This window comes from Capra hircus (genome assembly GCF_001704415.2).
Source record: "Capra hircus breed San Clemente chromosome X unlocalized genomic scaffold, ASM170441v1, whole genome shotgun sequence".
NCBI lineage: Eukaryota > Metazoa > Chordata > Mammalia > Artiodactyla > Bovidae > Capra > Capra hircus.
Window position 1 is genome coordinate 31527050 of NW_017189517.1, and position 25489 is coordinate 31552538.

General features: G+C 40.5%; 1 protein-coding gene across 1 annotated transcript; it reads left to right on the plus strand.

Annotated features, from left to right (window-relative positions):
• Window positions 1-222: 222 nt before the first annotated feature.
• LOC102186846 (zinc finger CCHC domain-containing protein 16) lies at window positions 223-24012 on the plus strand. Its single transcript, XM_018044092.1, has 3 exons — window positions 223-349; window positions 8938-9083; window positions 22864-24012. The coding sequence occupies exons 1-3, from the start codon at window positions 223-225 to the stop codon at window positions 23464-23466; spliced, it is 876 nt and encodes a 291-aa protein (XP_017899581.1). The 3' UTR covers window positions 23467-24012.
• Window positions 24013-25489: the final 1477 nt, after the last annotated feature.

Sequence of the window (25489 nt, forward strand, 5' to 3'; positions counted from 1 at the left end):
CAGGCACTGGGCAGAGCTCCTGCCTAAATAGGCTCATATGCCCTGGTTAGTGGCTGCCTCAGCCCCTTGCACCTGGGCAGGCTAGTGTGCTCCTGGGCAGCCTCACAAGCAGATGCCAGTGGATGGCCCATGAGCAGAGGTGGGGCTGAAACCACAGTTGAGCCCCAGGAACATGCAGCTAAGCAAGAAGAGTTGAAATCTCCCATCATGACTGTGTGAACCATGGATTTACACCCTTACTGCTGGCTTTGTGAACTCAGTGCCCACAGAACATCTGAACAGACCACAAGTGCTCTTGAAGCTGAGGTGGGTCTAGCTTTAGCAACTGTGGCTTTGTGGGCATGTACATGTAAGGGCTGGTTACAGCCCAGAGTCTGAGCTTCCTTTATAGGACCCACAGCAGGCCCAGATGCAAGATGGCTGCAGTCTTGGGACTTGACTTCAGTAGATCTACACTGATTGCCTGGTGAAAATAATGCCTGTGAGATACCAGAGCCAATTACCAGCATATCCATGGATATGGTGGGGCCAAGAGCAGTGACAATTAGTACAATTTGTGAGCTTGGAGAATGGGTGAAAGGTGACACAGCAGAGCACACGCACAGGTAAACAGCTCCAGAAGAGGAATACTCAGTGGATTTTCTCCCAGTGATTTCTCTCCTAGTGGGAACACTCCAATCCCACATACCTCACACTGCATATCAGAAACACAGCTAAGAAACCGATCTGGGGGGACCTCTACAACAACAACAGAGCATACCCCACCCCTGACAGGGCAGTGGGGCAGTGACAACCACAGAGAAAAAGGGAAGCCCCACTCAATATTCAGTGCAGGTTCTGGTCACCACAAAATCAGTCACATCTCCTATCAAAGGGATAATGGCCAGCATGTCCTGAGGAAGGAGGCAGCAGATATCCATAGGGAAAACAGTCCTTGCACCAAAAGATATTAAACCCACATAGGCTACACAGGGCTATTTCCCCATAAAAATAGTCCTCCAAGACAGTCTGAGGGTCTGGTATTGGTAGGAAGAACCTACAGAACATATAGCCTTGAGAGGGAGAGGGGCTTGAGTATAGGAGTTCCACAGGGCTGGGGGAAATGGGACTGCACTCTTGGAGGGCACGTACAAAGCAGCACCTCCATAGCAACCTGAACTAGACATACATAGGGATCTTGGAGGGGCACCTGTAATTAATTATGGGGTGAAGGGGCAAGAATACTGCTAGCAGAGGCCTCAAAGAATATTGACTGATGTGAGCTTTCCCAGAGGTCCCCATTTTGGCACTAAGACCCAGTCCCACCCAAGGGCCTGTAGGCTCCAGTGCTGAATGCCTCAGGCCAAACAACCAGCAAGATGGGAACATAGCACACCCATCAACAGACTGGCTGCCTAAAGTCATATGGAGCTGACATCCACCTCAAAACACACGCCTTGACATGACCCTGCCCACCAGAGGGCCAAGACCCCAGTTCCACTCACCAGAGGGCAGGCTCCAGTCCCTCCCATCAGAAAGCCTGCACAAGCTATAAACTGGCTGAATGGATAAAAAATGAGATAATATATATGCTCTCTATAGGAGACCCACTTTACACCTAGTGACACATATAGATTGAAAGTGAGAGAATGGAAAAAGCTAACCCTTCAAAAATGGAAAAAAAACTGGAGTAGCAATACTCATATCAGAAAAAAATAGACTATAAAATACTGTTACAAGAAACAAGGACATTACATAATGATCAAGGGATCAATCCAAGAAGAAGACATAAATGTAAACACTTATGCACTGGACATAGGAGCATGGTAAAGAATCTGCCTGCAATGCAGGAGACCATGGTTTGATCCTTGGGTCAAGAAGATCTTCTGGAGAAGGGAATGGCAGTCCGCTCCAGTATTCTTGTCTGGAAAATCCCATGGACAGACAAGCCTGGTGGGCTACAATCTGTGGGGTCGCAAAGAGTTGGACACGACTGAGTGACTAACATGCGCATACACATAAGAGCACCTTAATACATAAGGCAAACACTAACAGGCATAAGAGTGTAAACTGAGAGTAACAAAATCAGAGTGAGGGACTTAAACTCTCCACTTACAGTCTTAAATGACACAATATACCAAACGTATTGATATTTATAGGGCATTCCACTTGAAACCAGCAGAATAGACTTTCTTTTCTAGTGTACATGGAACATTCTCCAAGATGGATCACACCTTGGACTACAAATTAAGCCTCAGCAAATTTAAGAAAATTGAAATCATATCAAGCATCTTTTCTAGCCACAACCATATGAGATTATAAATCACTTGCAGGAAAAACATGTTAAAAAAACAAAAAACTAACACGTGGAGGCTAAACAGTATGTTACTGAACAACCAGTGGAGCACTGAAGACATCAAAGAGGAAATAAAAAAATACCTAGAGGCAAATGAAAATGAAAACATTATGATCCAAAACCTATGGGATGCAGCCAAAACAGTTTCTAAGAGAGACGTTTAGAACATTGCAATCTTACCTCAGGAAACAACAAAAATCTCAAATAAACAATTTAAGCGTACACCTTATGCAACTAGAGAAAGAAGAACAAACAAAACCCAAAGTTAGTGGAAGGAAAGAAATCATAAAGAACAGAGCAGAAATGAATAAAATAGAGACAAAGAAAACAATAGCAAAGATCAATGAAACTAAAAGCTGGTTCTTTGAAAAGATAGACAAAATGGATAGACCTTTAGCCAGACTCATCAGGATAAAAAAGGAGAGGGCTCAAATCAATAAAATGCAAAAAGAAAAAGGAAAAGTTACAACTGACACCACAGAAAGGCTCATTAGAGACTACTATAAGCAACTATTTTCCAATAGAATGGACAGCCTAGAAGAAATGGAACACAGTGTTAGAAAGGCTTCCAAGACTGAAGAAAAAATGAATAGAAAGTATGAACAGACCAATCACAAGTACTGAAATTCAAACTGTGATTTTAAAAACTTCCAACAAACAAAAGTCCAAGACTAGATGACTTCACTAGCAAATTCTATCAAATATTTTGAGAATAGCTAACACTTACCTTTATCAACAGTGTAAAACTAAAAGCATTTCCTCTAAGGTCAGGAACAAGACAAGGGTGCCCACTCTCACCACTTTTATTCAACATAGTTTTTGAACTCCTAGTCATGTCAATCAGAGAAGAAAAAGGAATCTAGATTGAAAAAGAAGTAAAGCTGTCAGCATTTGCAGATGACATGGTACTATATACAGAAAACCAGAAAACTACTAGAGTTCATCAATGAATTTGGTAAAGTTTCAGCATACAAAAGTAATATACAGAAATCTCTTGCATTTCTATACACTAACAATGAACAATCAGAAAGAGAAATCAAAGAAGCAATCCCACTTACCATTACATCAAAAAGGGTAAACCTACCTAAGGAGACAAAAGCCCTGTACTCCAAAAACTATAAGATGCTGATGATGATCAAAGATGACACAGATAGAGAGACACACCATGTTCTTGGACTGGAAGAATCAATATTGTGACAATGACTATAATACCCAAAGCAATCTACAGATTCAATGCAATCCCTATTAAATTACCAGTGGCACTTTTCACCAAATTAGAACAAAAAAATTTTACAACTTATATGGAAACACAAAAGACCACAAATAGCCAAAGCAATCTTGTCACAGAAAAACAGAGCTGGAGGAATCAGGCTCCCTGACTTCAGACCATACTGCAAAGGTACAGTCAACAGAACAGTTATGGTACTGACACAAAAACAGAAATAAAGATCAATGGAACAGGATATAAAGCCCAGAGAAAAATCCATGCACCTATGGTCACCTAATCTATTACAAAGGAGGCAAGAATGTACAATGGAGAAAAGACAGTCTTTTCAATAAGTGGTACTGGGAAAACTGGACAATACATGTAAGTGAATGAAATTAGAACATTCCCTAACACCATATAGGACTTCCCTGGTGGCTCAGATGGTAAAAGCGTCTGCCTACAATGTGGGAGACCTGGGTTCAATCCCTGGGTCAGGAAGATCCTCTGGAGAAGGAAATGGCAACCCACTCCAGTACTCTTGCCTGGAAAATCCCATGGATGGAGGAGTCCGGTAAGCTACAGTCCATGGGGTCGCAAAGAGTCGGACACGACTGAGCGACTTCACTTTAACTCCATACAGAAAAATAAACCTAAAATGGATTAAAAAGACCTAAATGTAAGGCCAGATACTATAAAACTCTTACAGGAAAGCATAGGTAGACACTCTTTGACATAAATCACAGCAATATCTTTTTGGATACATCTCCTCGAGTAATGGAAATAAAAACAAAAATTAATAAATGGGACCTAGTTACATTTAACCAGAGAAGGTGATGGCACCCCACTCCAGTACTCTTACCTGGAAAATCCCATGGATGGAGGAGCCTAGTAGGCTGCAGTCAATGGGGTCACGAAGAGTCGGACACAACTGAAGCGACTTAGCAGCAGCAGCAGCAGCAGCAGCAGCAGCAATTACACTTAAAAGCTTTTGCACAACGAAGTAAACCAAAATGAAAGATAACGTATGAACTAGGAGAAAATATTTGCAAATGATGCTACTGACAAGGGGTTAATTTCTAAAACGCATGTAAGAATTAAAGATTTTAAAATTTAAAAAAATAAAAAAATAAAAAAACCTCAATATTCAGAAAATTTAAAAAAAAATAAAATAAAATATACAAACAGCTCAAATAGCTTAATATCAAAAAAAGCAAACAACCCAATCAAAAAGTGGGCATAAGACCTAAACACACATTTCTCCAAAGAAGACATACAGATGGCCAACAGGCACCTGAAAAGGTGCTCAACATCATTAATTATTAGAGAAATCCAAATCAAAACTTCAGTGAAGTATCACCTCACTCCAGTCAGAATGCCCATCATTAAAAAGTCAACAAACAATAATTTCTTGAGACAATATGTAGAAAAGGGAACTGTCCTACTCCGTTGGTAGGAATGTAAATTTGTACAGCTACTATGGAGAACAATATGGAGGGTCCTTAAAAAACTAAAAAGATCTACCAGATGATCCTGCAATCCCACTCCTGGGCATATATCTGGAGAAAATCATAATTTGAAAAGATACAGGCACCACAATGTTCATTGCCGCAATATTTACAATAGCCAAGACATGCAAACAATATAAATGTTCATCAACAGATGAATGGATAAAGAAGACCTGGTACATGTATACAATGGAATATTACTCAGCCATAAGAACGAAATAATGCCATTAGCAGCAAAATGGATAGACCTAGATATTATCATTGGAGAAGGCGATGGCACCCCACTCTAGTACACTTGCCTGGAAAACCCTATGGATGGAGGAGCCTGGTAGGCTGCAGTCCATGAGATCGCGAAAAGTCAGACACAACTGAGCGACTTCACTTTCACTTTTCACTTTCCTGCATTGGAGAAGGAAATGGCAACCCACTCCCGTGTTCTTGCATGGAGAACCCAGGGACGGCGGAGCCTGGTGGGCTGCCGTCTATGGGGTCACACAGAGTCGGACATGATTGAAGCAGCTTAGCAGCAGCAGCAGCAGATATTATCATACTGTGAAAAATCAGACAAAAAAAGACAAATACCATATGATATCACTTATATTTGGAATTTAAAAAAAAATGGTACAAATGTACTTATTTACAAAACAGAAATAGAGTCACAGATGTAGAAAACAAACTTAAGGTTACCACAGGGAAAGGGGAGGAGGAATAAATTAGCAGATTGGGAGTGACATATATACACTATGGTGTATAAAATAGATAATAAAGACCTACTATATAGCACAGGGAACTCTACTCAATATTCTATATTCTAATATTCTAACTCAATATTCTGATATTCTATACTCAATATTCTATATGGGAAAAATCTAAAAACATGGATGTGTATATATGTATAACTATATATGTATAACTGATTCACAGTGTATATATATATTTGTACAACTATATATGTATAACTGATATATATATATATATATGCATAACTGATTCACCTTGCTGTATACCTGAAACTAACACAACACTGTAAATCAACTGTACATCAATAAGAATGAAATATAAATAAAATAAGTTTAAGGATGAGGAGTGTCCATACAGAGCCCAGAACCAGGAAGGTAAACCTATCAGCTTCCTCCAGTTCCTCATAGCTCCATCTCCTTATAGGCTTTTCTTGTAAGCCTCAACTTACACTGGTTCTTCTTTTATTTGTTTAATTTATTTATTTTCATTGGAGGCTAATTACTTTACAATATGTAGTGGTTTTTGTCATCCATTGATATGAATTAGCCAAGGGTATACACGTGTGCCCCATCCCAAACCCCCCTCCCACATCCCTCCCTATCCATCCCTGTGGGTTGTCCCAATATACCAGCTATGAGTGCCCTGTTTCATGTATCAAACTTAGACTGTCTATTTCACATATGGTAATATACATGTTTCAATGCTATTCTCTCAAATCATCCCACCCTTGACTTCTCCCACAGGGTCCAAAAGTCTGTTCTTTATATCTGTGTCTCTTTTGCTGTCTCACACTGGTTCTTGAACCAATACTGATAGAGTCATGAAGGCTTTATGCTGATTAAACCGCTACCACTAAATCAAAGGTAGGGAGTATGGGGATCTGCAATGCAATATTGCTTTGACAACACTGTGTCAATAGTGAGGTTAATAGCCAGTTTGCAGCATTCTCATATCCTCTGCAATGCTGGCCAAACTTGACTGAATTAACATACAAATAAGTAAGATAAGTACAAGTAACAAGGGATATCACTGGGAACTTTCTACTCTGGCACTGCTTCAGGGTCTCCCTGCAGACTGAATCCCTGATGCCTGGTGGCAGATCACAACAAGTTTCCTTTATGATGACACATTCTTATAAAAGGCAGGAAGACTTGACAGTCTGACAGACACCTGAAGTGTGAAGACTAATAAAAGATACATCATTCATGATGGGTGTGTGTGTGTGTGTATATGTATATATGCATTATATATATATATATATATATGCGCATATATATATATAAGCTGTCAGTTGATGTAAGCAGTATTCTAAAAACATACAGTACCGTATCAGTGCTAGAAGATGTTGGATACAAGAAAGAATTGGCAGATGGACAATTTGATAGTCAGGTCTATGTGGATGTGAAAATCAAGCTGAGGAGAAGTAGCCCTGATTTGAAAATCAAATTTGGAAGCTTTGCTTTCTTTCCCTTTGACTTCCCTCAAGGGCTACATTATTAGCCAGATGATCATCTAGGTACTATGTTTAATGTGAGCGACATCAAGCATGAAATTCTACCTGAAACATCTTACTCATTGCCTGTTGCTTTGGCTGAAATTCTACCATCAGGGATTGTTATATGGGATCATACTACAACTCAGACACTCTGGAAAAAGGAAATCTCTAGCTTACTCTAGTGAAGATTGATTTCCAGCCATTTCTGCTACTGTGGAATTAAAGATTGTGGGTTAGCCAGAAGTCAGGTGAAAGGGCAGAGAACAGGAACAAAGAATCATAAGGCACAGAATTTCAATATTATCTGCTTCACAGTGTCATAGAAATATCTGAGGATATTCATCTAACCTTTTCCTGGTATATGAATCTGCTTAAGAACATCCCCATGAAATGTTCATCCAATTGCTACTTGAAAACGCCTAGTGATAGGAAGGGGCTTAATTATTAAAGTTCACTCTCTTATAAGGCAGTTCTAAAATCTAGTAAGTTCTATGCTATAGGAATCCCAAATTTTCCTCCTTGCATCTTCCATACAACTGCTGTTTGTTCTTTATAGACTGCCTCCCATGAAGGCTCTCTGGATAGGTACAGGTGTCTTTACTGATTCCCACACAATTTGTGTATGTTAGTCACTCAATTGTGTTCGATTCTTTGTGACTCCATGGACCGTAGTCCTCCAGGCATCTCTGTCCATGAAATTCTCAGGCAAGAATACTGGAATGGGTAGCCATTCTCTTCTCCATGGAATCTTCCTGACCTAAGGATTGAACCCGGTTCTCATTGTAGGCAGATTCTCTACCATCTGAGCCAACAGAGAAGTCCCACTGATTTCCTATCCCTAGGTAATAAATAAAGCTTCTCCTCCCACTTACCATATTTCTCAAAGGACATAAAGGTAGGATGATAGTGACCAGCCAATAGTAGAAAGATGTAATGGCTCAATGTTCTTTAGGAGCTTCTGTAAAACCCCATACAAATAAAATGTAAAAGACTGACAATGCCAAATGTTGGCAAGGGTGCATGACTGGAATACTCGTATACTGTTGATAAGAATACAAAACAGTATAGTCACTTTGTTCACTATCTTATGAAGTAAAACATTCTTACCACATGACCTACACCTCAGTATTTAACCCATGATAAATGAAAATATATGTATGCACACAAACTTATACACAAATGGTCATAGCGGCTTTACCTGTAATGACCCCAAACTGGAAACAACCTAAATATCCATCAGTAAGGCAAAACAAGATGTGTTACATCCATACCACAAAATATTTTTGGCAATAAAAAGGAATGAGGTCTTGATATATGCCACAACATAGATATACCTCAAAAACATGCCAAGTGAAGGAAGTCAATCACAAAAGACCACATACTGTATGATTACATTTATATGGAATGTCCAGAAAGGGCAAATCTATACAACTAGAAAGTAGATTCATGATTACCTGGGATCAAGGATGGGGAAAGTGACGGCAAAGGAATGTGATAGAATTTTGAAGTAATGGAAATATTTTACATCTCAAATGTGGTGGATTATACACACACACACACACACACACATTTGTCAAAACTCATTAACTCCACATACTTGATGAATTTTATTATGTGTAAATTATATCCTCAATATATTTTCAGATTTTTTAAGGTCAGGCAGAGCCCATCTTTCTGCAGAATCATGTTACTGCTGGTCCTTTTGCATCCCCAGTTATCCTCTGGGAACTCTATTTGCCAATGTCAGTACAGACATTGCCAATCCTCAATACAGAGGTCACCAAGAACACAGGTACACAAGTAGGTGGAAAGAGTTAAGTCTTATTGGAAATATGATTCAATGAGAAAAGATGGAGAAGTAGATGTGACCTTACTGAAATCTGGAGCTCAAGACAGAAGGGCTTTGCAAAGAGGGCATTTTGAGTTTATTATGAGCAAAGGCCATGAATCTGGTGACAGCATTTTCTCACCTGTGATGGATGTGAAGAAGGGAGCTGTCTATTTGTCATTTATGAAGTAGTTCACTGCCATAATATCTGTACCTAGAGTGCCATCAGTTTTTGGCCCCTATAACAATAGTTCTTCCATTTACCTTTCTTTTTACTCCAGACAAATTTCAAGCAGTTCAAGAGATACTTTCCTCAAAAGGCCTTTTGTTTTTGGTCCAACTAGACTTGTGTTGGTACTGAGTCATTACCTCTCAGAGGGAGAAGACTTACAGGGAGTTTCATATTACTCTTATATGATCTTTCCAAGCTTATAAAACAGTTAAGATCATTATTAGTTACTTTACAGGCCAAGAAATTGAGGTATGAAACATTAAAAAATCTTGCCCAAGTTCTCCTGACTAATATGTGGAGCTCATATTCTGATAGAACTGGAACCCCGGTGTGACTCCACAGCCTGGACTCTTAACCATCATATCCTTATATTTCAGGCTGTTAAAATAATAACTATAAGCAGTTGTTATGAACTGGGCTCTGAGACAAGCAGTTTGCATAACATTGCTTCAATAATTCTAGAATGCCCATGCTCCATGGGAACTTCTTTCCAGTTCCCAACACAGCACCTAGAATATTACAGATACTCAACCAAGATTTATTATGTAAAAGCCCTCTGTGGTAGATATTAGTGGCCACATGAGCTTCAAGGATATGAACTTGCTGAGTTTACAGAGCTCTGAGCTGGCAGAGCCCCAAGTTCTATCACCTTGTACCTGGTATCTGTCCCAGTCAGTGTCAGGGCATTGGGGAATGTCAGCCAGTGAAAATGGAGCACTCTAGCAGTCAGACCACAGAACTAAGGTTGCTGCTGCTACTTAAGATGCTAGAGATTCCCACTACTTCCTATTTGGCCTTTTTCCATCCTCCAGAATCTGCTCCACTGCTGAAGCTTGTAACCTGCCTATGTTTGGGGCACAAAATGGGAGAGGTAAATAATTCTGTCTTCACTTAAGGGTGGTTGAAAATATGTTGTTAAATAATTCTTGCCTGGATTATTTTGTATTCATTTTCTTTCCAAATCTGATGGATAATTTTTTTGACCTAAGGGCCTAAACGTATCTGGAACTCTTCTAAGAAGAGAGTAGCCACAAACTAAATGACCCATTTGCCCAAATGTAGTACAGTCTCAGGACTTCCCTGGTGGCTCAGATGGTAAAGAATCCACCTACAATGTGGGAAATGCGGGTTCAGTCCCTGGGCTGGGAAGAGGCCTTGGAGGAGGGCATAGCAACCCAGTTCACTGTTCTTGCCTGGAGAATCCCATGGACAGAGGAGCCTGATGGGCTATATTCTCAAGGGTCTTTAAGGCTTCTCACTGCTCTGGCTAAGGTCACCATAACTCCAGGGCTGGGACATCTTCCTCCTGAGCATTAGTCTTACTGCCACAAGTCTTTCTTTGTCTATATTTCTATCTAGTTAACTCAAGTTATCTGTAATGCAAAAACATGATGATATGCACTGCAGCGGGGCTAGCTTGTTCAGTCACTTCAGGGACAAATAATAGAAATTATATCCGGAATGGGAAACAGTAAGACCAATTAGCTACTATCTAATGGTTGCTGCTGCTGCTGCTACTAAGTCGTTTCAGTCATGTCCGACTCTGTGCGACCCCATAGACAGCAGCCCACCAGGCTCCTCCCTCCCTGGGATTCTCCAGGCAAGAACACTGGAGTGGGTTGCCATTTCCTTCTTCAATGCATGAAAGTGAAAAGGGAAAGTGAAGTCGCTCAGTCATGTCCGACTCTTTGTGACTCCATGGACTGCAGCCTACCAAGCTCCTCTGTCCATGGCATTTTCCAGGCAAGAGAACTGGAGTGGGTTGCCATTGCCTTCTCCTATCTAATGGCAGACATTATAAGTTCAACAAAGAATTACTGAATGCCTCTATGTGTAAAGAAGTATGCTAGGACCTAGGGATACAGAGTGAAACTGCATGACTCCTATCTTGATTAACTCATAGTCCAGTAGGAAAAACAGTTCAGTTCAGTTCAGTTCAGTCACTCAGTCGTGTCTGACTCTTTGTGACCCCATGAATTGCAGCACGCCAGGCCTCCCTGTCCATCACCAACTCCCGGAGTTCACTCAGACTCACATGCATTGAGTCAGTGATGCCATCCAGCCATCTCATCCTCTGTCGTCCCCTTCTCCTCCTGCCAACCAATCCCTCCCAGCAACAGTCTTTTCCAATGAGTCAACACTTCTCATGAGGTGGCCAAAGTACTAGAGCTTCAGCTTTAGCATCATTCCTTCCAAAGAAATCCCAGGGCTGATCTCCTTCAGAATGTACTGGTTGGATCTCCTTGCAGTCCAAGGGACTCTCAAGAGTCTTCTCCAACATCACACTTCAAAAGCATCAATTCTTCGGCACTTAGCCTTCTTCACAGTCCAACTCTCACATCCATACATGACCACTGGAAAAATCATAGCCATGACTAGACGGACCTTAGTTGGCAAAGCAATGTCTCTGCTTTTGAATATGCTATCTAGGTTGGTCATAACTTTTCTTCCAAGGAAAAACAAGCATGTAATAATTAATTACAAGTATTACAATTGCTATGACTACTACAAAGGAGAAAAACTGACAGGTTTTTATGCTAAGTGACTTAGTTTAAGCCACTTGCTCGACACCAAGAATTACCTTCCCCCAAGATGGTGAGGACACTGGAGCTGGTGAAAGGGATGTTTGAAAGGTAACCTTTCAGTGTCTGCAGAAAACATGTCATCAGGGGCATCCATCATTGGTGTCTGCTGAATGCCAAGAGTTTTATACACAGTATCTCAACTCATCACAGCTACTTTGCACTACAGATTTTACAGATACTAAAACTAAGGTTCAGAGTGGTAACTTGTCCAAAGTCTCAAAGCTTTAGCTTTGAATTCAGATTGGGATTTTAATCTAAATTCTATCTAACTCCCAAGCCCATGATTTTTCACTGTTTCAAACTACTTTTAGGATGCAGTGTTGTTAGGAGCAAGAGTTGAGGATTCTAGTCCAAGATCTAATACTAAATTGTTGTATAAGTGTGCTAGTCACTCAGTCATGTCCAACTCTCTGTGACCCCATGGACAGTAGCCCACCAGGCTCCTCTGTCCATGGAATTCTCCAGGCAAGAATACTTGAGTGGGCAGCCATTCCCTTCCTCAGGGGATATTCCCAACCCAGGGATCAAACCTGGGTCTCTTTCATTGAAGGCAGATTCTTTATCATCTGAACCACCAGGGAAGATAAATAGTTATATATCCTGGACAATTCTTTTTTATCTGTTGGTGGGAGTGTTGAATACATGCCTTGCTTACTTTGCAGTTTAGAAAGATGATAAATGAGACAGTACGAGAAGACTTAGATCAAACAAAATGCTCTGGATATGTGTGGGATGTTACCAGTTATTGAATACTTTGAAAGGCTTCCTCTATTATACTCTTATAATCCCTGCATTGCGTGTTAATTCATAGTCAAGCCTGGGAGAGGAAAGAAAGGCTAATGGAAAGCTTTGGGATTGGAATCTAGCAAAGAGAGTCATAACATGACCTGAATAGTTTTCCAATTCCTGAGCCTTAAATTCCTCATCTCTAAAGTTGCTTCTTATAATTGAAAAACATGATATGTACTAAGTTGCTTATATTAATTTTTCTCCACCTTGAGCAGGGCTGCAGATTGCCTGCATACCACAGGGACCTGGCAAAGCAAAAAAAAAAAAGTTTAAATCTAAGTGGGCTAGGCTCTGTCAGCTCATCAGTTGCAAGTGGTGTTCAGCACTAAGTGAACTGCACTAATGAATTAAAGATGAAAGAGGCAGCAGGGAGCACGAATGCATGAGAAGACCTTTCACTTCAAATTTAAAGAGCTCATTTTATGACTATTTGAGATCTGCAGATCAGAATGTTTCCATTCTTCCTCTAATTGTTTACTTGAAACAGTATACGCTCTTTAAAATGATGGAGGCATGGGGAATGAACAGAGGAACCAAGCTAAGTCCTCAAATTGGTAAACAAAACCTGCTGTATCTTAGTGACTGAGTCTTCTGTAGTAACAGGAGCTGTGAGGTAGGTGGACAAGATGGATAAGGTTCAGGTTGGCTGTAGATCTGAGGATCAGATTCTAGATTACATACAATGATGGTCAATGTCATCGCCAGTCTTTTAGCTGTGTGCTCAAGCAAATTATAGAATCTATAGCTTTGAAATGATTTGAAATGAGGCGTCTTCATGGTGCCTTCCTTTTATCTAATTCATGGAGTCTCCATTCTAATAACTCTCTGAGTAGTAATCCTAACTCTGTTTACATTTTTCCAATATATGAAACTCATAAATTACTTCATGGAGGCAATCATCCAGTTTCTACCCTCACCCTCCCAAATGTATCTTCAGGTAGCTCCTTCCTTTGTCTCTGAGAATATGTATTTCCCCCAAGAGCCCTTCAGAAACAGTTACACATGTACCAAGCTTCCCCTTTGACCCTTGATTTTGCTTAACATCTCAGTACCTTAATTTTCTGACCTGATAAAATTGCTGTCAAAATTGAATGTGATAATGAATATTAAAGTGATTTTTAAGATACTTAAATCTCTATACACACAGACAGTGAAGCTCCATAAGGATGAGAACATAATCATTCCTTTTTGGTTATTCTTTTAATATTTTCATGTATTGATTAGATAGATGTGGTGATAGCTCCACCCAGATTTATGGAGATGGTCCCAATTTAAAAATGCTATCTCATTATTCTTACAAAACACGACAAGGTACACATTCAGTTATGCAAAGCACTCTCCCAGATTGCTTTTTTGAACCTAGAAGTAGTAAAGAAGTCTTCCTCAGACATCATCATTTGTTTTGCCTTGCAAAAAAAAAAAAAGTCACTGAATTCATGGGGTTTAAGGAAGTAGGGAAGATAGTGAATGGAAAGCCCAAAACTGGTGATACTAACGCCTGCTGGTCCTTCCTTTAACTTCAGATCAGTTCTACAGAGTTACTATTTCCTGCTCTCATTCAGCTTCCTAACACTTTGACAAGATTTTCATGGCTGGATTCCAGGTCTGATTTTTCTTATCACAATTTTAGCCTCGTGCTGAGTCTCTTCAGACATGTCTAACTCTTTGCAACTCCATTAGGCTCCTCTGTCCATGGGATTCTCCAGGCAAGAATACTGGAGCGGGTTGCCATTTCCTTCTCCAGGGGATCTTCCTGACCCAGGGATTAAACCCATGGCTCTTCTGTCCCCTGCATTGAAGGCACCACCTGGGATGTGCAAGGTATTGAGGGAGCTTAAAGGAAAGAACATACAATCATGTGTTCTTCAGGGAATGAATAAGTTGTAAGGGTGTGAGTAGTCAGAGAGACTGTATTGAGGAGGGTGAACCTAAGGTGAGTATAGGAATAAAAGAGCTTTAGAATGAGGGGAGAAAGAGTAAAAAGCAGTAGTGGGCATGACTACATGTTCTGAAGTGGAGGTAGGGGCTTGGTTTCCTTACATGTAGGATGCATATAATCATATCTACATTGAAGACCACTGTGAGGATTATAAGGTCTAGGAGAGAGGCAACAAATACATGTTCAGCATGGTGCAGTTATTGCTCCAGAGCCCATGACAGACATTGACAGTCCTTCATAACATTCTACCAGTGAGGCCAGTCACAGGCCCAGAATCCTCTCACACACAGCACCAGGCAGCCAGTACCAGTCAGAGTATGCAGTTGGCATAAATTAGGATCTCAAGAAGTCATAAGTGTTATTACTGCCCCCGCCCCCGAGACCCACAAAATGTTGGGTACAGCTGAAGGAATGCAGAACTTGTCCTTCCTAATCTTAACAAACACAAGTGAAAGTCCATGCATGTACAGTGTGTTAGAGGCCTGCCATGTCTTCAGCACTTGAAAGTCTGACATGAGACTCAGAGACAACACTTATGAGCTGTAAGTAGCAGCATACTTGATCTTTAGGATTTGAAAAACCTCCAGAACATGGCTACTTTCCCTAATGTCTTAATTTACCACTCATGTAATGTTGGTACCCCTCAGGGCCTGAATCAAGTTGGAAAGTATAGCCAAGAAGCAATACTGTCTGTTTTGGGGTTTTTTTCCTTGACTCTATCTAGTGCTCTATGTTCAGCCCTAGTGATAGGAGGTCTGCATGCATGCTAAGTTGCTTCAGTCATGTTTGAATCTTGTGACCCAATGGGCTGTAGCCTGCCAGGGGCTTCTGTACATGAGATTCTCCAGGCAACAATACTGGAGTGGGTTGCCATGCTTTTCTCCAAGGGATCTTCCAGACCCAGGGATTGATCCTGTGACTCTTATGTCTCCTGCATTGGCAAGTGAGGTTTTGTTGTTGTTGTTGTTGTTGTTGTTGTTTTGCCACTAGAATCACCTGGGAATCTGATATGATGTCTACCTATTGGCAGATCACCTTGCCTTCCATCCAGCATCCAGATCCTTGCCTTCCCAGAAAAACTGTCCCAATTCTTCTAGACCTTCTTCTTTGTTGAACTGAGAGAAAAGATCAGTGTAAATGGGTCGTGTATTTCAGGGAAGATGTTATTCTGGCTGGTGACTGAGCAGAATCATTCAAACATATGATCTGGCTGCCAGCAGAGAGTAGGCAAAACAGAGAAGGTAGATGAAGGAAGAGACTGGAAAACATGACCTTAAGAGGAATGTTAAATAGGTACATAGAGCAGGGAGGCTGAAGAGATTCCTTAATAGTGCTGTGCACATTAGGAAGGAAAACTGGGAAACTAACAGGACATATTGGAGAGACATGCTGAACTTCATAAGCAGTTGAACTTAGAAAGCAGCTACGCCATGGGTCCAACTGAGCCAGAGGAGGATTGAAGCTTAAAGGAAACTGTGAGGCCTGAGTATAGCAATGGATAAATTGATCCCAGCTGTACTGATGTGTCTCTGATATGGGGATTGAGTTTTTCTACCTCATTTACAGAGCAGAGTAAAATAGTGTATAACTCTCAGCAGGAACTACAAAGTCCTGAGAGAAGGGTCAATTCAATTGTTACTCTCTCTCTTTCCATTGAGCTGTTACATGTCCCAAGCCTGAGCCAGGTCTGTTCTAGCCCACTGTTTAGAGGTGACCATGCAGCCCCAAGTAGACTCTAGGAATAAGCAAGCCACATCTCACACACTTAAGAGGTCACTTTTGGAGTCAAATGTTTCCTACGTTCAAAAATGTAGATAGTGCCAAAGCAGAAAGGGCATTTTGAGACTACTCAGCTTAGAGGTTTTTTTTTTGTTTTTTTTTTTTTTTAATGTTGCTGGAGAAAGTTTAACAATAGTATTATCCATGGAGCTTGATTGGAATGCAAATTATCTGGTTTCATCCCAGACTCACTGAACCATACTGTCTAGGGGTGAGTCCCAAAAATCTGTATGTTAAAATTCCAAGGGATTCTGATGTATGCTGATATTTGAAAATCTCTGATAAATGTAGGAGTTTTGTGTGGGCAATCACACAATATTCCCAAGGTAAAATCTGAAGACCTTTTAACACAGAATAACTTGGGGTGCCTATAAAAATTCAGATTCCTAGGTCTCCTGCTAACCTTCTGAATCATAATTTCTTTTCTTTTTTTTCTAAATAAACCTTAAGAAACCCAATCTTTTCATTATACAGATACAGAAAATACCCAGGAGAGGAAGTGACTTGCCAAAAGTTATCATCTATACAATTTATATGATGGTGGCATAGTTGGAATCAGAACCAGCTCTTCAGAGAAGTCCAAACAGTATGCCCGTTATGGGCATAAGTGGTCACCTTATGAGTGTTATTTATGTATCAATTTAGCTCTTATGGGCTTCCCTAGTAGCCCAGATGGTAAAGCATCTATCTAGAAGGCAGGAGACCCAGGTTGATCCCTGGGTCAGTAAGATCCCCTAGAGAAGGGAATGGTTACCCACTCTAGTATTCTTCCCTAGAGAACCCCATGGACAGAGGAGTCTGACAGACTACAGTCCATGGGGTCACAAAGACTCTGAAAAGAGTGAGCGACTAACATATACACATTTAGCTTTTATATTAGCATCCTGTAGAAGATCTGGAGACCAAGAGTAAGAATGCAACTAATCTGGGTAGTTGTATAACCCTAGTTCAAAGTGTCTCCTCCAATGGGTTATGTAGAACAGCTTGAAAATAAAGCTGGGTAAGGTCTCAAAGCTCTCTTATAAGCAGCAGGGAACAATAGGTCCTTCTCCAAATGAAGTCTTAGGGAACCCCAAAGTGGAGTAATTTTATATCTGGGAAAACTCTTAACTGTGGCTTTCAGTTGAACTGAACACAAATATCAAAGTGACCTGCAATAGTTTACTAAGCCTATTTTTGTGCTGTTGCTTTCACGTTGAAACTCATACTGATTAATGAAAATTTTAAGCATATGCAGTTTTTCATCAGACCTAGTCCAGGCTCACAAGTTGAATCCCTTGAGACTGTTCATTTGAGTTACAAGCTCTGTTTCTACTTCATCTCCATAAGATTGTGGTCTGGAACTCCTCCAGACTGTCAGCTCAGCCCCAGGATCTGCTGGGACAATCCAAAGGAAGGCCATTGACTTCTAAAAAGGAGAGTGATTTCCAAAATGATATGTCAAGGTAGATTTTCATTGAGGGATTAGGAATCACCATTGACAACAGTGCCATTGTATGATTTAAATTTGGGCTAAGGCCTATAATTTTAGCAAGTGTTTCACCAGTGCTACATTAACCAGAAAAAATTAAATGATCTGTCACTTTCAATACATAATTCTGTGAAGAAACAGGAGACCTTAACAGATATTCTGGAACTTCTAAGAGTAGAGGGAAAGGGCAGAAAGAAGGGACAGAGAAGGAGAAGTGAATGCAGAGTTCCAAAGAATAGCAAAGAGAGATAAGGAAGCCTTCCTAAGTGAGCAATACAAAGAAATAAAAGAAAGCAAGAGAAAGGGAAAGACTAGAGATGTGTTCAGGAAACTTAGAGATACCAAGAAAACATTTCATGTGAAGATGGGTACAATAATAAACAGAAACAGTATGGACCTAAAGAAGCAGAAGAGAGTAAGAAGAGCTGGCAACAATACACAGAAGAACTATAAAAAGATAATCTTAATGACCCAGATAACCATGTTGGTGTGATCTTCACCTGGAGCCAACATCTTGGAGTGTAAAAACAAGTAGCCTTAGGAAGCATCACAATGAATAAAGCTAGTGGAAGTGATGGAATTCCAGCTGAGCTATTTCAAATCCTAAAAGATGATGCTATTAAAGTACTGCACTCAATATATCAGTGAATTTGTAAAACTCAGCAGTGGCCACAGGACTGGAAAAGCTCAGCTTTCATTCCAATACCAAGGAAGGGCAATGCCAAAGAACATTCAAACTACTGCACAATTGCATTCACTTCATGTCCTAACAAGGTTATGCTCAAAATCCTCCAAGATAGGCTTCAAAAGAATGTGAACCAAGAACTTATAGATATACAAGTTGGGTTTAGAAAAGGCAGAGGAACCAGCGATCAAATTACCAACATCTGCTGAATCATACGAAAAGCAATAGAATTCCAGAAAAATGTCTAGTTCTGCTTCATTGACCACACTAAAGCCTTTGACTATGTGGATCACAACAAAAGTGGAAAATACTTAAAGAGATGGGGCTACCAGACCACCTTACCTACCTCCTGAGAAACCTGTATGCAGGTCAAGAAGCAAAAGTTAGGATCAGACATGGAACAACAGACTGGTCCCAAATTAGGAAAGGAGAATGTAAAGGCTATATGTTGTCACCCTGCTTATTTAATTTATATGCAGAGTACATCAAGTGAAATGCTGGGCTCGATGAAGCTCAAGCTAGAATCAAGATTGCTGGGAGAAATATCAACAACTGCAAATATGCAGGTGACACCACCCTTATGGCAGAAGGCGAAGAAGAACTAAAGAGCTTCTTGATAAAGGTGAAAGAGGAGAGTGAAAAAGCTGGCCTAAATCACAACATTCAGAAAACTAAGATCATGGTATCTGGTCCCATCACTTCATGGCAAATGGATGGGAAAACAGTGGAAACAGTGGCAGACTTTATTTTCTTGGGCTACAAAATGACTGCAGATGGTGACTGCAGCCATAAAATCAAAAGATGCTTCCTCCTTGGAAGTAAAGCTATGACAAACCTAGAAAACTCATTTAAAAGCAGAGACTTGACTTTGCCAACAAAGGTCCATATAGTCAAAGCTATGATTATTCAAGTAGTCATGTATGGATGTGAGAGTTGGACCATAAAGAAGGCTGAGCACTGAAAAATTTATGCTTTTGAACAGTGGAGTTGGAGAAGATTCTTGAGAGTCCCTTGTACTGCAAGGAGATCAAGCCAGTCAATCCTTAAGGAAATAATTCCTGAAGATTCATTAGAAGGACTGATGCTGAAGCTGAAGTTCCAATACTTTGGCCACCTGATGGGAAGAACTGACTCATTAGAAAAGACCTTTATGATGGGAAAGATAGAAGGCAGGAGAGAAAGGGGGTGAAAAAGGATGACACAGTTAGGTGGCATGAGCTTGAGAAAGCACCAGAAGATGGTAAAGGACAGGGGAAGCCTGGCATGCTGTAGTCCGTGGGGTCACACAGTCAGACAAGACTGAGTGATTGAACCCCCAAAAGAGTTTGATAGATTTTCACAAACCTTATCTTCAATTCTGGAATCAAAAATCTCTATACAACATAAGAATTTTTAAATTAATTTGGTGCCAAAACTCATTTTGCAGAAAAACCTGACCCAAACTCACATGAACATAGTCTCATAGTCTTTGAATATTCAGACATTTTTTTTCCTGCAGAAATGTTAATGGCTTAATTATGGGATGTTTTCCCAGACACTACTGAGAGTGTTATCTAATAAACAGTACATACTCTGTGTTACCTTTCTAAAATTTGACATAATTTAAATTCTAAAACATAGACTGTGGACCTAGAATAATGATAACTAGCATTTATGGAGCATTCACCATGTATATGAAGCTGTACTAATCTCTCTTTATCTCATTTACACTCATGAAACCATGAGGCAGGTATTAAAATCATCTCCATTTTAAAGTTTGGAACTTATTCTCATAGAGTTTAAATAACTGGTCCAGAGTCACACAGCTTTTGGCCAAGCCAAGGTTTGGACCCAGATCAGTATGATTCTAGAAACTTCATGCTGAACTCTGGCTCTCTACTACCTGAGAGATACGAACAGTTAAGGACACTGTGGACTATTTGTGGGCTTTATTATGGAGAGAGAAGAGCCTACTACTTATTCTGTTTCATTTCAAGGTCAACCTCCTATGCCCAAATATCTCCTCCCCATTTCTACTTCTCAGAGATGCAACTAATATGGGTTTATTCCATGATGTTTGTCTGTATGGCTTTTCTCACAAGGACCACAAGCAAAAAGAATCTGCTAGCCAACTGGTACAGGTTCCTGGTATCCATCCAGACTTACTGAATCAAAATTTCTAGAGACTGTGACCAAGCAGATTCTTATACATATTGAGGGGGAAAAAATGAAAAAGCCCTGAGAAAGGTCAATCATTAACCTTCAATAATTAATTAACATCTTATATCAGTTGACACCTAGCTGTGTTGGCAGAAATAAACTTATGGATGGGCCCTGGAAAGTGAAAGGTGTCTGAAAGGTGAATAAGAAAATAGGTAGGTGAGATATGGAAAACAAGATATAGAAAATAAGAAAGGATGTATGACAGTAACTTCCCACTTTGGTATCATGTGATGAGGGTAGAGTCTCACCACTGGAATTGTCAGCTGCATTGGAACAATCTTGGAAGCAAATCACTCATTTTTTGTTGATACTCAGGGTACCTATCTATTGTATTATTGTTACAACAGCCTTTTAAAGTAGACAAGATAGTCATCCTCATTACATAAAAGAGAAAATTGACAAGCAAACAAGTTCTTCAAATAATCCAGCTGAGAGTGTTTGGGTTAGTTTCCAGCCCCCAACCTTACTCTATTTCACTCTTCCAATAATAACTTCCATAGCTCTAGAGAGGAGGTACCATCATATAAAACCTAGGGAATCAAATCTTACATTCAGTGACATACATTTCTTTTATCGAGTGAGGGCCAATTTAAATGCTGTACTGCACAAAGAAAGGACAATGCTGCTGCTGCTAAGTCACTTCAGTCGTGTCCAGCTCTGTGCGACCCCATGGACGGCAGCCCACCAGGCTCCCCCGTCCCTGGGATTCTCCATTCAAGAACACTGGAGTGGGTTGCCATTTCCTTCTCCAATGCATGAAAGTGAAAAGGGAAAGTGAAGTCGCTCAGTCGTGTCCAACTAGTAGCAACCCCATGGACTGCAGCCTACCAGGCTCCTCCATCCATGGGATTTTCCAGGCAAGAGTACTGGGGTGGGGTGCCATTGCCTTCTCTGAGAAAGGACAATACGACGAATTAAATCTGTAATAGAATATTTCAACCAATATACAATATGTTTGGGTTTGTTTTAAATTTTTCCTGGATTCTTTATTCTTGCTATCTTTGCAGGGAAGACTGAATATTTTGAACTTTAAGAATATTCTGTTCTTGTCTCTGAGGTTCTCAATCTCATCTCTTCATCTTGCCTGAGATATTTTAATCATCTTCATTGCAAACAATATGCCCTAAGACACAGACTAGAAAGCCAGAAAAAATACATTAACCACCACCACAGCAATAAGATCCCCATAGCACTGTAGGTTATGGTTGGAGCACTGAGGATCAAGTTCAACCAGTAAGTATTCCAATTCTGTCAAAGTATTCTCTAGAACAGCACTTCTCAAACTTCAGTGAACATTCAAATCACCTGGAGAATCTTGTTAAAATGGAGTACTGATCCAGTAGTTCTGGGATCGGGCCTTAGAGACGATATTTCCAACAACCTCCCTGGCGATGCCAAAGCTGCCAGTTCCCTAATAGGTTTTGGTGTAGCAAGGGCAAAGAACCGTCATTATGCCAAAGTAGTGTAAGCACATTTGTAGTCCTGGAGGAAGTGCTATTTTGGACAGCAGTCCTGCTGAGCATGCCATCTCTGATATTAACTAGTTGTGTGACCCTGGGTAAACATTTTTCATCTCTGGATCTCTGTTTAGCTCCTCTGTGAAATTACAAATTTGGCCTGGATAATTTTTAAGATCACTTTGGATTGTGATCTTTAGATCACTAAAATTGTTTGAGTCTCTGATTCTTTGATAAAGAAACTAGAACCAAGATTATGGCAAAATACACATATATTACCAAGAAAGGGAGTGGAGAAAGCAATCTACTATATCTTTTGTTTTTATATACTTAATTCCAAAACTTCTGTGTGTCCTAAGGTAATTTTTTTTTCTTTTGAATGTGCAGAATATTGGCATTCTCCATGAAGAAGATGTAACATTAAATGGTGGACAACAATTTTGAGCATTTCTCATCTGTCAGCATACATTTGTGACCTCATGGCTAACAGCTTTGCCTACTTTCTCATGATGCTGTTGCTCTGATCACAGAGTAAATCCACTGTCTACCCACTAGTATCCAGTACTGGTACTCAATTCTGCCTAGTCCCACTTGCTTGCAGAAGATACAATAGACAATTACAGGGAATCACCAACTATCACCATTGTTGAAGCAGAATGAGAACTTTCTTACCAAGTTCCAGCAGTCATTTGATGAGCCCATAAAACAGAAAATGAACCACCTGGTGAATACTAAGGTTGACAAAGAGGACAACTTCTCTCAGCAAAATGCCAGTACGTTCCACCTCCTTGCTCAGAATCTGAGATATGATGGATTCAATCAGAGTGATCACTTCCAAGAAGAACTAACTGACTCCACTCAGGATGAAGTAAGTGGTCCAGATCCATTGGACAATCTCCCAGACCTTATCACTCAGTGTATTCAGTTGGACAAGAAACATAGTGACTGGCCAGAGCTTCTAGAGTCAGAGGTCCAGATGCCAGTGTTGGCTCGCTGGATCCACCACCAAGCTTTCTCCAACCCCACAGGTCCAGCACCCAAGGAAGACCCTATACAGCTGCGAGGAAGCCAGCCACCTCTCACTCCAGCCAAACGAGCCCACCAGCAAGAAGTTCAGGCATGCCTCTACTGCAGCCAGGCTGGTCACCTCACATTAGATTGCCTTGCCAAACGTTCTCGAGCCCCAGCAAGGATAAATAACCCAACTCATCAGTAAGAGGAATCCAGGCAAGACGCATTGTAAACATAGCCCGCTCACCTCCAGACTTACTGATTTATATTGTGCATTAATGTTTAAAATACAGATACAGAACCATGATACCACTTTATGGATAGTCTTAAACTCATGCTTCTGAGAATTTCAACAAACAGACCTTGTTCATCACCAAACCTGATCCAGCAATGATGAAAACAACTTCCATGCACTTTCTGAAGCTGGGACTAATTTTCCAAGAGGACTAAAACCCAAAGGCAAAACTCTGCCTAGTCTGACCCAGTGGAAACCACTTGGCAATGCATTGGAACACTCCATCCACACCAATGGTTAAAAGATACCTGGGTTGAGTTTGTTGGCCCAAGTCTTTGTGTCTATAGTTGGGACCAAGCCTTTTACCTTCATGCTCACTGCTCTGTAGTTCCTGTAGATTTAGAACTCTTGGCTGAGGTCCTGGTTGCATTTCCACTGGCTGCAGCTAAACAATAACAACTAGTTATCATTGTGTACTCCTTATGTACTTGTACTTTTTACATATAAAAATATCACTTTTTTAATGTGGGCTTCCCAGGTGGCACTAGCAGTAAAGAACCCACTTGCCAATGCTGGAGATGCAAGAGACGTGGGTTCGATCCTTGGCTTGGGAAGATCACCTAGAGTAGGAAAAGGCAACCCACTCCAGATTCCATGTATAAGGGAGCATGGAGGGCTACAATCCACAGGGTCACAAAGAGTTGGAGATGAGTGAAGCATATAATACACATACACTCTATTTTATTCAGAACAGTTTCCCTCTGCAGCAACGTAACCTCCTTCCCCAGATTTCATTGCCTCTCAGAACATATAATTAAACCTGGGCTATGAAGTCCAGTTCACCTCAGACTTCTAGAAGCCACTTGTTGAGAAATTCCCAATCAGGGACTTCTTGTTCTCTTTGTGACACCATCCAAGAGCCAGACTGAGTGTATGAATAGGATGCTGGGACAATGCTTTACTGCCTATTAGCTAGCAGTCATTTTGTTTACCACTTCAACATATTGTTACAGTGACACCATACTCTTTAATTAGAATTAGTTTACTATTTAGAAGAAAGAGAGTTACATGGATGAGTCCTATACCTAAGTCAATTTCTCTGAGAGTGAAACTAAGTAAAATCTACAGAGAACAAATGACATGTACCCTACTCAAAGGTGCAGTCTGAAATTGCAAAGACTTGGGGAAACTCCAGGTCCAATCAAGTTTGTAGTTTCAGAGAGGCAGATTTGCTACATGATTAATGCCAGCAGGAAGGAAAGAATATAATCATTTTATAAGTCTGAAGAAGGAATCATTAACAAGTGGATGGTTGGTTTTCATGGGATCTAGAAGTGGGAGGGAACAATTAAAGAGCCATAGGATGTCACTAATTCTCCAGAGTCAGAGAGGGGATATTGACAAGACGATTTGGCAGGTTCATATACAATGGGATAGAGGCACTGGGTCATCCCAATTTATGCCATTAGCCATTAAGATAGTCACCTAACTCACCTTGCTCTGATTCCGTGCTCTAAGATAGAATCTAATATTAATTACTTTCCCACATATACTTTGTTATGGGGAGAAAATTTGCTGACAAGTTGACATGAAGTGTTCTAACCTGCTTTGCAGTCAATTCTCATTATAAGTGAATAAATTGGTGTTTTACTTATACAACAGTTTGTGCGGTTTTAATAGCATCGATCCTCCAGAACTCCTAATCACCTCTGAGCACACTGGACACAAAATAAGATTCTCACCATGCAAACTCAGTATTCCCAGCACGAACTACAGTGAATTCACGGAAGATTGACCGCCCCCCCCCCCCCCCCCGGGAGCCTTGCCTCAACAGTCTCCCTGTTTCTCTCTCTCATATGTCTACAACTCTAATAATATTTCTAATAACCTATGGTTTTCACTTCCTGCACTTGCTTACTACTCAATACCCAGTACCATGTACCTTGCATAAGTAATTGCTTCTTATAATACCATATAGTTTAATCTAATCATC

Bases quoted from the DNA above. Each gene is read 5' to 3' on its own strand.
- LOC102186846 (XM_018044092.1), top strand. From the start codon at position 223: ATGGATTTACACCCTTACTGCTGGCTTTGTGAACTCAGTGCCCACAGA. The intron at 350-8,937 runs GTAAGGGCTGGT...AGATTTTTTAAG, and splicing joins GGCTTTGTGGGCATGTACAT to GTCAGGCAGAGCCCATCTTT. The intron at 9,084-22,863 runs GTAGGTGGAAAG...AAGATACAATAG, and splicing joins CCAAGAACACAGGTACACAA to ACAATTACAGGGAATCACCA.